General features: G+C 26.2%; 2 protein-coding genes across 2 annotated transcripts; one reads left to right on the top strand and one right to left on the bottom strand.

The window, feature by feature from the left end:
- The first annotated feature begins 963 nt into the window (after nucleotides 1–963).
- Nucleotides 964–4,233, top strand: sit (stuck in traffic). Its single transcript, XM_011497346.1, has 6 exons — nucleotides 964–1,064; nucleotides 1,734–2,005; nucleotides 2,577–2,760; nucleotides 3,149–3,264; nucleotides 3,650–3,958; nucleotides 4,207–4,233. The coding sequence occupies exons 1-6, from the start codon at nucleotides 971–973 to the stop codon at nucleotides 4,231–4,233; spliced, it is 1,002 nt and encodes a 333-aa protein (XP_011495648.1). The 5' UTR covers nucleotides 964–970.
- Nucleotides 4,234–7,505: 3,272 nt separating this feature from the next.
- bond (elongation of very long chain fatty acid james bond protein) lies at nucleotides 7,506–16,875 on the bottom strand. The gene is made up of 7 exons (XM_011497182.1): nucleotides 16,734–16,875; nucleotides 14,934–15,034; nucleotides 11,391–11,581; nucleotides 11,018–11,107; nucleotides 9,965–10,021; nucleotides 8,931–9,173; nucleotides 7,506–7,698 (listed from the first exon to the last, which is right to left on the bottom strand). The coding sequence occupies exons 2-7, from the start codon at nucleotides 14,992–14,994 to the stop codon at nucleotides 7,537–7,539; spliced, it is 804 nt and encodes a 267-aa protein (XP_011495484.1). The 5' UTR covers nucleotides 14,995–15,034; nucleotides 16,734–16,875; the 3' UTR covers nucleotides 7,506–7,536.
- Nucleotides 16,876–17,153: the final 278 nt, after the last annotated feature.

Below are 17,153 nucleotides of genomic sequence, written 5' to 3' on the forward strand. Positions count from 1 at the left end.
GACGCGAGTATAGACTTTTAGTAAACTATAATCATTAAATGGAGTTGAGCGAAATTTTGGAAAAGCCGTATACAAGATTTATGGAATCGTAAATTGAAAGAGAGATATGTGGATAAATACAGAGAGAATAAGAAAAGGGAAGGTATTAGAAAGTTAAACAAAATAAGATTGCTTGCATAGGTGCATACTTTAATGCGTACTAAGAATTTTCGTAGAATTCCAATAGTCCACAAGTTTCGTTCTATTAGTTTTCTCTGCCCTTGTTAATTTTTATAATTAACCGCACTATTATTATCTTACAAATTCACATACTTCGTGCTGCTCGTTATCGCACTCAACTAATATCTTTCTCCAATTTGCTACTTATATCGTTAATTTAATTAACAGCATGTTTACATACGTATTTATTTCAGCTAAATTTGATTAAAAAATATATTTTTACATTACTTAATATATAATTATAGGATACAGTTTTATATAAATCTCTATTATTTTTGTATTAAGATGTACTATTTCATAAATCTATTCACTATCGTTTAATTAAGGAAAACCTCTCATGTTTCAACGTAAAATTTTAACTGTTTGCGTTACTCACTAATCACTCGTTAATCACTCAATGTAATGACAATTATCCACCACTATTTACATACTTAATAATTCCATTCCCTCATTTCCAATGATTTTACGCACAGTATAATTGTCAAAATGTCGAAGGATTTTCATTCGCAGTTTTTTTTTATGTGATAATAGAGCTTATTTTGCAGTTTCTTCCACTTTTTTTTTTTTTTTTTTTTTTTTTTTTTTTAATTAACTGTCTAATATAAAAATCTGTAGTTTGCTAATTATTTTGAATATTGTTCACATAAATGTATGTATATTATAAAGACGCTATTAGTTTTAAGTTGATATGTCAGTAAGGTAAAAAAAAAATATAAATAAAATTATTAAATTTGCTTGCAGTTGAGTCACAATGAACAATAGCAGTTTGCACAATTCTATCGCAGCCGGCACCTCTAACAATTCTCTGTACAATTTTTACAACAAAGTATTTTGGGAATTTTCTGGTAAGCAATTTTTCTGGTATACAATTTTACACTCTGTATTTATCTGAGATGATTTTTACTTTTTTTTTTTTATTTTAAAACATCATTTAAAATGAAATGAAATTTATAAATTCTATCGATACAATTCATAGGAGAGAGGCAATTATTAAATTTATATTCTTGTTTTGCGTATAAAGTTAATAGAAAAAAATTCTTGCCTTCGGATATACATTTCAATTTCGATATTTATTACATTGCGTATAATTCTATTGATTAAATAAATGTTTTATGAAATTATTGTTTAAATTTTATATGGTTTATAGTCATTTGTTCGCTTTGATATTGGAATGTAATATTCTTTTAAAAATTTCACCTCACATTTTATACTATTAAAAAAATTTCTGAATAATAATTTGTGAAATGTAATAAATAAATATTAAATGAATTATACCGTTATGTATAATTTTACAATATATGTGAAATTTCAATGTTTCTTAATTTCAATAATTCCTTAAGCAATTAAATAAGTACATTATGTGAATATAATTACAATAATTGTATTTATTGGCGAGTGATTAATTAAATTAAATTAAATTAAACGTAAATAGAAGCTCCAAAAATATAGACTTGTAGTTAAAATAATGACACTCAAACTCAAAAATACGCAAACAAAAAAAATTTTATTCATAGATACTAGAACGAGAGATTGGTTCCTACTGTCCTCGCCAATCCCTGGTATCGGTATATTGGCTGCCTACTTATACTTCGTATTATCATGGGGACCACGACTTATGGCACACCGTAAGCCATTTGTGTTGAAGAACGCTTTAATCGTCTACAATTTTCTCCAAGTTGTCCTTAGTACTTGGCTTTTTTACGAGGGTCTCGACGGCGCTTGGCTCAGATATTACAGTTGGAAGTGCGAACCTGTTGATTTTTCAAATACACCCCAAGCACTCAGGGTATAATTAATTTTCTTTTTTATATAGCCCGTCATTTCTAATGATAGCGCAATCTAAACTGTTTAATTATTTGCATTTTAATTTTGACTAACCGCTGGATGGGGGCGTTTATTCATCATTCATAATGATTTATTCATAATGAATTATATCGATTGTTGGGTGCTCGAGACAATAAGTAAGCGCGTCATTAATTATTAGAGTCGATCTATCAAACATTTTTCCATTATTACAACAAATTTTAAGCTTAATAATTATTTACGAAACGTAAAAATTGAAAAATACTTTATCAATCGAATGAAATTTAAGTTATTGTATTTTATCATAAATCATTAAAACTGGCAATATACATTAAACTTTTGAGATGAATAGAATAAATTGTTCATTCACTTGGCAATTATACAATATATGTACATCTTCGTCAATATCTTTCGTCTCATAAAACATAAAATATAAAAAAAATAATTTGTCGTGATATTAACTGATCATCAACCGCGCAGCAATTAATTATTGTACCTTACACTTAAAAAATATAACCATTACTAATAATATATTTAACAATATCTAATTGCAGATCGCAAGAGGTGTTTACGTTTACTTTTTGGCAAAACTTACAGAACTTTTGGACACAGTCTTTTTCGTATTACGTAAAAAAAATACACAGATTTCTTTCCTTCATATGTACCATCATACTGTAATGCCAATGGCCTCATGGGGTGCAGCAAAATATTATCCCGGTGGTCATGGGACATTTATAGGTAAACTATTAATCTATCTAATGTATTAATCTATGGCCACTCAATAGGTTATTCATAAGAATAGCCATTTTAATAATATTTCCGCCGTCACCTCGTTATTGTCATATGGTCAATACTAATTAACGGTTATATTACTATGCCCAGTAATTATTAAATCAAATTATAATAACTCATTTAATTAAATAGAAATTTATAAGCATATGATTAAATATGAAAATGAATTGTTCTTTCAAAATTGCTTCGCATCTTTGTTCGTTTTAAAGTACCCAAAGAAATTTTTAAAATTATGAAACAAGTATATATCTATATCTGTATATATATATATATATATATATATATGTATATATATATATATATCTACATATGTATGCATAATTTTTTTTTTCAGGTGTCATTAATAGCTTTGTTCATATTATTATGTATACGTATTACATGCTGACCGCTATTGGACCGCAGTTCCAAAAGTATCTCTGGTGGAAAAAGTACATTACGACGTTACAAATGGTAATTAATATTTGTAATATATAAAATAGCAACTATTGCAAGTTATTTACATTAATTTCTAGAGGAATAATGCAAATTTTCTTTACATAACACTTAAAATGCAACTATAATAAGAAGGAAAATAAGAATTATGGAAAAAGAATGAAATTTAATGAGAATACAAATCATTATATGTCATTAAAAATCTATATGAATTAACAATTATATAAAAATCAATATTGATATCACATTAAAATACCAAATATTGTTAAAAAAAAAAACTAATAATAAATTTCAATAAAAAAAAAAAAAATAGACGGAGAATTAGCCTTAAAATTATTTACATATATTCTTAATAAGTAAAGAAAATAATTAATATTTCATAACTAAATTAATTTAATTACAGGGTCAATTTTGTCTGGCATTTCTGCACAGCTGTCAGCTTCTCTTTTATGATTGCGAATATCCAAAATGGTCCTTAATATTCATTCTTCCAAACGCCATATTCTTTTACTTCCTATTTTATGAATTCTACAACAAAGCTTATACGTCTGATGCTAGCGCTAAGAAAAAGAAAAACGACGACGATGACGTAGATTTTAATCTGACGAATGATAAGTCATCGCATGGAAGCATCTCTAATGGGGAATTTGCGTATAATTGCACTAATTATGAGAAAACGTACAAGCAGGAAAATAGTACATCCGACGAAAAAGCAATCTCTAATAAAAGCATAAAAGAAAATGGAAAATTAAAATCAACATAATAAATAAATAAATAAATAAATATAGATACATAATGAAATAAGACACATTATTTCCTGTAAATAGAAGATATAAAGTAAATATGTACATATGACTCTTCGACAGAAAATATCTACTTTGGTTAGAAATGCTAATATCGATAGGAATACTCTTTGTACGATTCTTAACATATATTGTAAAAAATAATATCTGCCCATAGGAAGTTATCAAAAATCCAATTTCGTAATTCTAATTCCTTAAATTCAATTATATAATTTTATGTTTTAAAATTTATGAATTAAGATTTCTTACGGAGAGATAATCCAGACAATCGAAACGTATTATACATGAAACAATTGCAGGTAGTGAATACACGATTAATTATTTTGTTCAAAGTAAATAAAATATTTTCTTGAAGATGCTCTAGTACATTGTGTTTAAATCTTTTTATTTGCATAGTAATAAATTTTAGTGTAATAATTATTTTCAAAAATAATTTTACGACAATAATCAACTTAATTAAAATGCAGAAAATCATGTTTGCAATTATTGTAATAAAGTGCAACTAATGCAAGAAATATTCGATTCATTCTCTTCATATTTTTTTCTAACGTGATTTTATTCTAACGATCATTTTATTTTCTTATAATCCATTACAAGTGTATGCACCTAAATTTTTGAATCCAAGTATTCTATTGCGTGTAAAATAGGCAAACGAGCAATATTTTATTAGTTAATTATGCGTTTATCTTTATTTCCCCGGTCATACTTCAACTCCTTTGTACATTCTTTTTCTAAAATTATGTTCTAAGAGATTGAATTCAAATAAATTAGTTATAATGATAATAAACCTATTATAATGACTGCTTTAACGTACGATTGATAATGTTATAATTATTCGATGATGAAAAACATTTAATATTAAGCGACACTAAATGTATGCTTAACCATAAATACAACGATGTATCCGATCAACATAAGTGTGGCCTAAGCCATTATTCAAGCCACGGACAAGAGTTTGGAAATTCTTATTAAATCAAATAGTAGTAAGAGAATAAAACACTATACACACACACGCGCGCGCACACACACACACATATATATATATATATATATATATATATATGTATGAATCAATTCGCATTAAACATGCTCCCGCATTTGGCATCGATTAAAGTAATACAACATGTATCTGTAAGATATTGTAAAGAACAATTTTGTGTGTTAAAAATTAAAAATTTATTGAATTTCGGCTGCAAAATTATTAGAAGAATTTTGACCGTTTCTCGTGAAAAATTAATTAAACATGTAACATGTGCAACGATTAATAATTTTAAAAAAGAGATCAAATAATTGCCATCTAGTAATATTTATATAAAATTTAATAATAAATATAAAATGAACGTATGAAACTGATAATTCAGTTACCTTGGATTTTGTAAATAAATCAAGAGTTTTCTGATTTTTTTTTTAATAAACAATTGGATTTTAACAAACTATACTATATATAATTATTTCACTTTCATATTCTGTCAATATTTTACACACTTAAATTGTTATACACACTTATATAATGTTATAGCCATTTTTATATTTAATAGGCCAATGCATATTCAAAGTATTAAATTTCATATACAGAAAACAATGTAGATGTAGAAATTAGGTAATACGCATGTAGATTTCAATCAGCAAGAGCTATAATAAAATATATAAGTTTATAAGTATTTATATGCATAAACAAAATAAATAAAAAATAAATCCTAATTATTAAGAAATTAATTTGGATTACCATTGTATTTGTTCGTGAAGAAAATAATAGAAAAGATTGAAAACGAAGTTATTTCTCTTCCGAATTCGATAAAAATATTTTTATGTGTGTAAATAAAAGTTTATAATAATACGAAAACATTATTAGGAATAATTGAATTAATTTTATTTCATTAATAATTATTATTAACTATTCATTAACTATTTCTGAATTAAATTCTGATAATTTGAAACGTAAATATAACCCATTACATAGAAGACAATATAATTTTGTAAAAACTCAAATCTATTGAATATTATTATCATTATAATTCATTATTAAATAAACTTCATTATATCTGTATTTATATATGTATATACAAATATATATGTATATAACAAAATTAATTATTTTTAATGTTAAGTTAATTTAATAATGACTAAATATTGTAATTAAGTTATTTGATATATTTGAGTTTTAATAGAAATTTTGTAAATTTAAGGCCTGTAATAATATCAATTTTTTGGATAGTAAAAATGTTTATTTTTGAAACTTCTTGCTAATTTTATTTAGTAAATATTTATACTTATATAATATAAAATCTAAAATACATACGCTTAAAGTTCTAACTTAAACTGAATGTGCATGGATGCATGCATGGTTCTATGCATATGTGTGCGTATGTATGTATGTATGCTTGTGTGCATGTGTTTATGCATGTATGTATGAGTGAATATGCGCGAGTGTATATGTATGCATGCATGTGTATGCACGCATGTGTGCGTGTATGTTTGTGTGGCTATGTTTCTATCTATGCATGTATGTGCGTATGTATGCATGTGTATACGTACGTGTGTATGTATGTATGCATACATAGAAGAAAGTGATAAAGAAATTAAATTATAATACCAATCACCAAATATACAAATAGATTTTGTTTGAATTTTCAATTATGTACAAATTTTTCGTATTTTAAAATTGAATATATTACATACTACTATTACTCCTCTGAACTCTCTTAAAATTATAATATGAATTTGTAAAATTATACAACAATTTTTAAGACTTTTTTTTATTATAAAACAATAAATTATAATAAATTTATTTATTTATGGTAGGTGCTCGCCTTTGCACCATTTAAAACTATTTATTTGTCAACATGTGACAAACAAGATTGTTTATTCTTGAATGTACTTATAAAACAAACCTATTTTTCATTGATTTCATGACAAATTAGGCATCGAGCGAATATATTTCATAAACTTATTAAACGCTCCGTTAATTTAATTATTTTATCAAATTATTGAGATATAATTACTCTATATAATTAATAACAAATGAAATCAATAGCAATAGGTACCGATCAATGCCTATTTGAAATTCGCTTATTTCACATTTTCTATTTTACATTATTTAATAACAAGACATTGATACAATCTAATTTAATAATAGAAGTATTTCTTATACGTCATTTGCATCACAAGTATTATATTCAAATTATCTTCTCCATCTTTATCAAATTTTTTCATTTTTATTGAAAGTATCACTATTTTATTTTTCTTAAAAGAAGAATGAATTCATAGATCAAAGCAGCTATACATGTATATAGAATTTGAACGAATACTATGTACAAATATTAACCGATTTCGAATATGGTAAGTTATATTTAAATAAATAATAACGCACCTAATAATTAATTTTCATTAGGTATTATGAAAATCTGAATTATAAAAATATATTTATAGAAAATCCTCAACTAAAGTCATCAACTATTAACACTGAAAATTATATATTACACTTATTTTAGATTTTCTTCAATTTAGCGTAAGTTTTTCTGTAAAAATCGCTGAATAAATAAATGAAAATAATAACGTTTGTAAGGAAAAAGTATGTGAGTGCTTTTGGCATATGGCAATCTACGGTAAGTGTGAACATCAGATATACGAGCATCATTGCAAATTGTACCTGAAAATTAAAATTAAGAAAAAGTTTAGTATTATTATAAAATGTCTTATGTACTGTTACCGATCATATAATAAATTAACTTTCTCATATTATATGTTTATCTAAATATTAATTTTCTCTTTTATAGTTCTATAACACTACGATAAGTTGTTCTATTACTTCAACTTATATTTTGTTCAAGTTAATTATTAATTGATAACGAAGCTATATTTTTTCATGCTATCTAATTCAAAAACTTTAATTATTTTATTAATTTTCTTATTAATATTACTTTTCTTGAATAGGAAAAATGCTTCGTAAAATTATCAGAAATTCAATGGAAATGGCTATGCTATAAGATAATTTAAATAAAAATAATTTATATAAAGTATTTTATTATGTTATTATTAAATACTATTAAGTTAGAACAATGTATTGTTATAATATAAATTATTATAATTTATTCACGACTCAAATTATACTTTTATTAATATTAATTATGAATTGTAAAATTTTTTTATTATCTATAATTTACTATAAAATTACAATTAACTAACGAAATTTTTATATTAATAATAATACGATATTAGTGTATTTTACAATATACTTATTTCTCGTTGAAAAAGCAATCGATGGAAAAATATATACTCGTTAGAGGGAAATAATGTTCGAAAATTAATTAAATATGAAATATTGAAATGATAAATTATATCGCTCATTCTATTTGACAATTAATTCAATAGACTGAAAATCTTATTAAAGTATTGGTAAAAATATAAACCTACGATTCTTTACTCGAGAATGTAATCAAATGTACAAAATATGCGGAAAATTATTCATAGAAGGGAGTAAAAAATGATGCATTTCAATAAGATTTCGTAAAGATTATGTTCCGTTATGTTTCAAAATGTTTAGTTTTTTACCCTCATTTCATCTAGATTATTTCATCTAGAAATAAGATTCATCAAGATTGATTAGAATTATTAAAATTACGTTTTGTTATTAATCTAATTAAATATTCTAATGATATAAAATGTAAATAAAAATAATTTTTATGCTTACCATAATCATACTATAATAAATTTATATTAAATTTAATCATTAATTTTAAATGGAATAAATTACAGATTATATTTTTCAATTGCAGCTAAATATTGATTGTAAGAATCTCACATTTATGTATACATTTACGTATACATTAGCCCATAAAATTTACTTTTACCAGAAATAAGTAAGATTGCGCGTGCACTCACCAGCTGCATCCACGTCATGTATTTCTTCCACCATAAATATTTTCTATATTCGGGACCAAGGGCCGCGATTAGGTAATACGAATACATGACGATGTGAACGAAGGAATTGAGAAAGCCGATGACAATACCTTGCTCACCGGGTAGGAACTTAAGGTAGCACCAAGAAAAAAAAGCCGTTATCGTGTGATGATAGACATGGAGGAAGGAGACTTGATTGAATTTCTTACGAAGAATGAAAAATACCTATAATAAATTAAAATTCTTTAACGATTTTTTATTTTAATACGTCAATAGAATAATTTTTATAATGAAATACGATCGACTGTCGCTGTGTGCTAAACTAAACTTATTTTAAAAGTAACTGCAAATAATATATTATTTATTAAATGCTTAATATATTAATGAAAGATTAATTTATTCTTTTTTCGATCATTTCTTTTCCAATGTAATACTTTATTTAAAAAAATATTATAATAACGTAACTCGTTGTGGATTATTTGTTGAAGGATATCATAAATATTTACCATACACGCGTGAATTTATGTTACTGTTTTTAATAAAAATTGTTAGAGAAATACATATTTATACAATGGCTAATAAACCAATGAACAAATAATGATTTGTTAATATAATTTAAATTCATTAAATTGTACAATTTTTTTATTCATTGCGTATGCGCTCACACACACGCATATATATATATATATATATATATATATATATATATATATGTATACATTATATTTTTGAAATTGTAAAATTGAAATACTAGATTTATTAGAATTCAATTTATAAGATTTATTTTTAAATCCTTTTCGATTTTACTAATTTATTGTTAGTCATTTATTTCACACATTCTTGTTTAATATCAATTATAATTCAAGAATTCAGAATATATCGCCCATCATTAACAAAATATAATCATAAAATACAAAATATATAAAAATTAATCATTAAGTAGTTATGTCGAAGGCAAAGTTAAATCGTATAATAGATTTAAAATTTTAATAATTTAAGCATAAATTAATACTTACTGTATCCATGAGTTCGGTAATTTTTGAGAAAAAGTACCACCAGGCTCCTACCGATAACTATAATTAAAAGAAATTTTTTTATTAGCGTAATGATATAAGACAATGATATAAAAGCCATTAATTGTAAATTATATTAATTAATTTATAATATTTTATGATTAATTTTAGATATTTCAGCAAAACTAGGTTCCTAAATACAGTTATATTGTTCGTTAGATTGCCAATATAACTATGAGACGTGTAAAATTAGCATAATTAATATTTAAAATGAATTGATCTGAAATGAATAAATGAATAAATAAAAAGAATAAATCTTATATATGGCTTAGTTGAATGTTGAATTACTATGTATTATGCATGTAAATTTGTGATCTCACGGAAATAGTTGAAAATAAATAAATTTCATTTGGAAGTAGTCGTTTCATTGAAAATATATATATGTAGCAAAATAAGCATAATATAATGGATTTCCAACTTTTAAACCTATAAATTGAAACTTCCAAGTGCTTTTTCGATGATTCTCTTTAATTCTAATGAATCCAATAGCGAACACCTTATTTTCAACTAGATTTAAGTTACAATAGAAATTTATATTTGAATAATAGCAATTTAGATTTAAATAACAGAAGCATCAGATTCAAATAATAGAAATTCAGATTAGTACCCTTTCGATTAAAGTGTATTTCCGGTACTTTTATAACGACCTGTATTACTTAATCCTCTATTATCATTTATATTTATATTATAACCCGTTCAAGGAAATTTGACCCAATTCCAAGGAAAAGTAGATCCACGTATATTGGATGATAAATTTTAATTTAATTGCAAGCTAGTTATTCCAGAACATCCACAACTTTACGAAGTGTAAAAGATAATTTTTTTTCTACGCACTGAAACGACCGCGCGCAAAGTAAGAGGATAAAACGATAAGTTTAAGTGTCAAGAATGCCGGCTGTGCAACCATTGCTTGTGAAAGTTAAAATCTTTGCATAGGAAACTCAATTGCACGGGGGACGTTATATAGGAAATAAGCGAATTTGTAATTCCCCTCACCGTAGACTGCAGCTTGTCGTTCGTCGGGAGAGATCTTTTCGTATCACAGCTATCGGTGAATATAAGACTCATCAAGTCAACCTTAAGTGCCTGCGGATAAGAAGTGGAACATCATTAAATTCATAGGCATGTTCACGTGCATACGCGTCTACGTACACAAACGCACAAAGACCCAAACGTATACATACACACGCGCGCGCGCGCGCGCACGCACGCACACACACACACACACATATATATATATGTATATACGTGCGTGTATAAACTGTATTTGAATGTTTTATATACGAATACAATGACTGACTAAAAAGTAAATTTTTATGTAATAATCGTCCATAATACGTTGAGAAAAAATATTCGTATATTTTCTTACCAGTATGGTTAACCAAATACTGAATAATACTTGAAAACCATTGTATAATATTATAACGGTTTTCAGCTCAAAAGCTGGCCTCTTTTCCATCATTTTGGGACCGACCTTCAGGACAAAAGTCAAATATGCGCCAAGAATCAGGAGGAGCGGCTTAGGCGAGCCCATTAGTAGCCAAGAATCTACCATTGGATCTATATTGTAAAAAGATATAATATTTTTATTTTTAAATACGAGCCATTCACTTTCCTTGAAAATATTTAACATATGTGGAATAATTATTAGTAGCTATACTTTTTCATATAATTTTCAAATACTAAGCATTCAAATCTGAATGATATATTGACATTTTGTAAATACATATCGATTAGAATTTATACTAAGCGAAACGTGTGGATTTTTTGATTTTCATAATGAAAATTCTGCTTATATCTATATTTCATTTATATTTCTTTTACAGCTGCTTATATCTGTAATTTTAACTGACTGTTCAAATTAAAATCTATCATATGTATATTACTTCATTATAATTTCGATAAAAATAATTTCATATCATAGTAATATAATTAATTGCACTTTAATTAACTTAATTGTAAATTAACACTGTGCATTTATTGAAGAATTGTAGAGTTGATATTTATTTAATTTTAATTTATCTTTCTAATAATAGGATTGCTACTTGCTAATATAATAGATTGGTATTAAATTTAAATTACATACAATTAAAATTTAACGAAAATTGTAGTCAATATTCTGAGAAGAGAGACGAATGAATGATTTCTTTTTCTATATTTATATAAAAAAAATTACTATTTAAATTTAAAAAATTTTTATATGCATTAATTTATATACAAAATATCGTTAAACTTTATTTTCCCCAATATAATTCAAAGAAAATTGAATAATTTAGTATAAAATTACAATAAATTAAATTCGATGAATTACGGCATCTTAGTTTCATTGAATATTTAAAAATAATTTAATATTTTATGTTTGAACCAATCGTTGAAATAATCATAATATCTAATAAAACATTCGATCATTAAACACATATACGTATAATTATTAAACATAATGTATTTAAGTGTACAAGATATGACATTTAAATAGGTAAGCCCATGTCATTACATCATCTATTTTAAATTTTGCCAAAGCTGAGAGAGTTCACGATTGCTGCGACAATTTACAATTCTTTGCATTAGTAGGCACCTGTAGATGCTTGTGTTTTTATTTCCTGAGTAAGCACATTCCACCCTTTTCATAACGAATAAATGCGTGCATAAGATGTTTAAGAATAATTTTCAATGATAATTAAGAAATATTAATTACATTGAGAAATAAAATTTACCATTAAATATGATGATCATTAGATACGAATCAGTTAGTTTGTCACTGATATTATTGTAGTTTACGAATTAATAATTAATTAGGAATTAACACAATTTTAAAACAACTACAAATATAACTGTGACGGAAATAGTTTATTAAAAATAAGATAAATTTCACTAAAGTAATAAAAATAATAAAATACCGTATTTGTATGTGCCGTAGTTCCCGTATCGTTGAACTTCATAAACTAATATTGCGTTACATATTGTGCTAGAAATTGTGTATGTGTATATCGAGAAATTAATGATATTGTTTAATAATATTAGAATTTAGGCTTTAATGTTGTATCGTGTGACGCTTAGAAAGCCTTTAGGAAGTATTGCCTCCGGTGTCATAAAATGTTATGAAAATCAAGGGAACGAATAATATCCCGATCGTCTTCTAGTTTATTGCCGAGCGACGACGGGCAGAGGAAATTCGGCGCTTGGGCGCATGCGCGTTCGATCCCGTTCAATGAAACAGGTGACCCGGTTCAACTCCACATGTCTCCAGCCCCGTGGATGGACCCCGGCATATAGGCCGTCGAGACCCGTTTACTTTCATCCTCCTTTGGTAGATCGACGATTATTCGATTTAACCGAGCCTTACTTCGAATGCCGGAGCGAGTCATCGGATGGAGGTGTTCAGTGAAATCTTGGGCGGAATTTTTGTAATGTTCGGCTATCGCAGGACCGATGAGACATTTCGCGACAATTCTGCTTTATGGGTCAAGGAATGCTTTGTGCTGCTTGTGGCGTATTTCAAAAGCAATCGTGTCATTTTGTAATAGCGGATGAATTAAATTACGCGTGCCAGTTTTGCATGGATTTGTTTGGTTTTTCGAACGGGACGTTATGCGACAGTTGCTAAAATTTTTTAATGTGTCGATGAATATTTTTTGTGGCTGTAACGGAATATTTTTACCCACCAGTCAATCTTATTGCAATAAAGGAATGTTACATTCGGAGCATATTTTGGATAGTTTTCTCCCTCGTTCGCAATGCCATAACAAATTTGTTTACACATTTTATGACAAATAAACGTCGGCGATTAGCTTATGATGTATATCGCTCGTTCTTTACTTTATTTGATAAATTTTTGATAATCAACAATTTCATTAATTTTTCCAACTCCAACTATTTAATTCTTTTTATGGTTTTCTTTTATAATTCTTAATTCTAATCATCGTTAATGTTTTGACCTCTATAACAAATAATTTAGTAGAGAAAGTTGAAAATATATCCCACATGAAATTTTATGAGGATATTTATTTAATTTTTAGATATTTCTAATATTCTTGAATTTTTTTTTTTGTTTTTTTTTTATTTTTTATTTTTTATTTTGGACGTGTACATGTAGCTATTAATACATAAAGACTTTGCAAATTCGACAATTTAAATAGTTACTTCATTTTCTTCCTTAATTTGTATTGTTTATAAAAGCAATTTACGAAAAGAAATTGTACGTATATATCTCTGCGTGTTTGTGTGCGCGTGCGTGAGCGTGTAGGTGTATTTGCGCGTGTGCGCGAGTATTTTTATTTTTCTCTTTGCACGTGAATGTTTCTCTAGATGTGTTACGTACAGAAGTATTCCAAAAAAAAAAAAGATTCAAGAGTACAAATCGAATTTTTAAAGGACTTTGCATATCTTTATATTCAAAATAACTGTTTATTACTTTTAACTCATCTATTAGTTTTAAGCGTCATGTTGATGTCTTCGTGTCTAATGGTTAAACATGTATTACTTTTATCTAATATAAAACCATAATACTTTTAATTTACTAATTTTTGACACGTACGAAATGCCATTTAGAGAGTAAATTCATGCCCGAGAGAAGGTATTTATAGCGTGTAAATATTCGCTGTGTACTTCTTTACTCACTCTTGAGTTTTTTCGTCGTAACACTTTTATGAAAGATTTTTCATTTTTTTTTTTTTTTTTTTTTTTTTTTTTTTTTTTTTTTTTTTTTTTTTTTTTTGATGAATAAATATCTACCGATTATTGTTAAAGATGACAGTTTTCAACTTTTTTTTTATTTATTTATTTATTTATTTATTTATTTATTATTTATTTATTTTTTTTTTTTGTTATATGTATACGGAACTTGTATTGTTGTATTGTAGTATTCTCGAGTTAAAATAATCTTTAATAAGAGAAATAGAATAAATTGTCTTACCTTTATTTGTTTCCAAGATCTCATTGTAATTACTAACGACATGACCAATTATACTCGCCATTTTTTGAAATTTGTTAAATAGAGTATAAAGAATACTGTCACTGAAAGTTAAATGGTTCATTTATTAATCATTTCATAAAGAAATTAAAATGCAGAATATATTTGGTTGAATTACATTTGGTTGGTAAATATATCTACTAAATAATAGAAGAAACAATCCAATGCGTACAACTCATTTATGTTTAAAAAAAAAAAATAAATAAATAGTTTATGAAGTATTATTTAACATAAAACCTTAATACTTATAGCGTCATAACGTATTCCCTACTAAATGTAATTCATGAACAAATACATTTAAGCTTATGTATATTGTAGTAAAAAAAATGCATTTATAGTATGCTATGTAAAATAATTAGAAATTTTTTTTTACTAATATAAATAGCTTTTGCTTTATCATTTTATTAAGTGCACGTAAAAAGTTTTGATAAAAATATTTAAAAATCGATATAACGAGTACAAATTATGCAAATTAAAAAAAAAACACATTGTGCCTAATTTCATTTGTATATATATTTTTATTAAAATATTCTGATAAAATATATATTTAAATATTTTAAATAAACAATACTTCCAACTTTTTGCCGACTAGTTATAATAAATTTATTATTATTATAAAAAGATTATTATTATTATAAAAAGAAGAACAAAATATAATATTTTTTCAGAAAATATTCATTTAGAACTTTAATTTCAATAAGTCAACAAGTAAAACGGAAACTTTTCATTTACCTTTTTCTATGAGTAAAGACAAATTATAATTTATTGAAATTTATTTAAAAATTTATTTATTTAAGAGTATTCCTTTCGAATGACTATGCGTGCCAATCTTTATACAATATAACAAATTATAAATTTACAAAATTTGTTAGAAGTTCTGAATTCTGTTACAAGTTCAGAAAATACGAAAATTTCAATAAATTATTTATGATAAACACAACTATTATTTCCGATACTTCGATAAAGTAAATATATGTCAGCTGTTCAATAAAAAATAAAATTTATGTATAAATTTTCTAAATACACAATCGATAAAAATCAATCAAGTCATGGAGATTAATGCAGATACTCTACTTTCTACTCATATTAATGGCCTGATTTAATGACAGAAAATTCTTCATAATTATTTTTATTATACGAAATCATAAAAACTTTAATGACAAGTTATGGCAACTTTTAATTTAAGATTTTTTGTTTTTTTTTTGTATTTTTTAAATATAGAATACTTCATGTCCAATCATTTTTATCCTAAAAACATTCAAAAATTTATTAATTTATTATTAGATGTTAATTAATTGTCTCACTCGCTGTTCTAATGCTCTAATGCTAGAGTTCAAATGATTGTGTGCAGCGTGGCTGGGCGTATGTAATTTTCATATGACCAAGCGGAGCTTTAATAAAATTAACAAAATCCTAATTACATTTAGAATTATAAATAGAATTCTATAATAATGACGAAAGAAGTTTCATAAATATCTCGGATTATTCAGCAAACAGTTTGGATATCGCGTATTTCATCAAACAAATCGTAATGAAATCGTGTGAAATCGAAACGAACGAATTTCAATACAACCAGGCAAGAAAAAAGAAACAAAAAACAAAATAATATATAAATAAATAGTAAAGAAGCAAAGGGACTAATGAATGTAAATTAAATTTTGTGTGTGTGCGTGCGTGTGCGTGTGCGCGGGCGCGCGCGCGCGTGTGTGTAATAAAGATCGTAAGGAATTGCATTTGCAGTACCTGATGTATCGGCAAGAAAGCCGAGTAGCAACCGGCGTCCAGCCTGCTATCGGCCAATACAAAATCCTTTGGTGTGGAGATGGGTGAAGCTGCTGCACCGCAAGTGAATGGAAGAACCAAGTGCGTATCAAAAACTGACGGTTTTAAGAGATACCGGTCGGAACGCCGAAGACATACCAGCGACTTTTAATGGGAGGGGGTAGAGCCGTGGATGAGTGACCCCCACCACCTCCGTTCGCTTTTACGGGAAGTTAAATATTACTTGCTACCACATATTGTTGGTAATTTCAATTGCTCCAAGCTCGGATTATTTATTTAGGGATTAATACGGATTAATATGTGATATTTTCGGATATCGACAATCATAATATCACATTTTCGTGCATTAGATATTGCGTTAGAATGGAAGAATCACAATTA

The sequence above is a fragment of the Ceratosolen solmsi genome, unplaced genomic scaffold (assembly GCF_000503995.2).
Source record: "Ceratosolen solmsi marchali unplaced genomic scaffold, CerSol_1.0 scaffold13, whole genome shotgun sequence".
Lineage (NCBI taxonomy): Eukaryota > Metazoa > Arthropoda > Insecta > Hymenoptera > Agaonidae > Ceratosolen > Ceratosolen solmsi.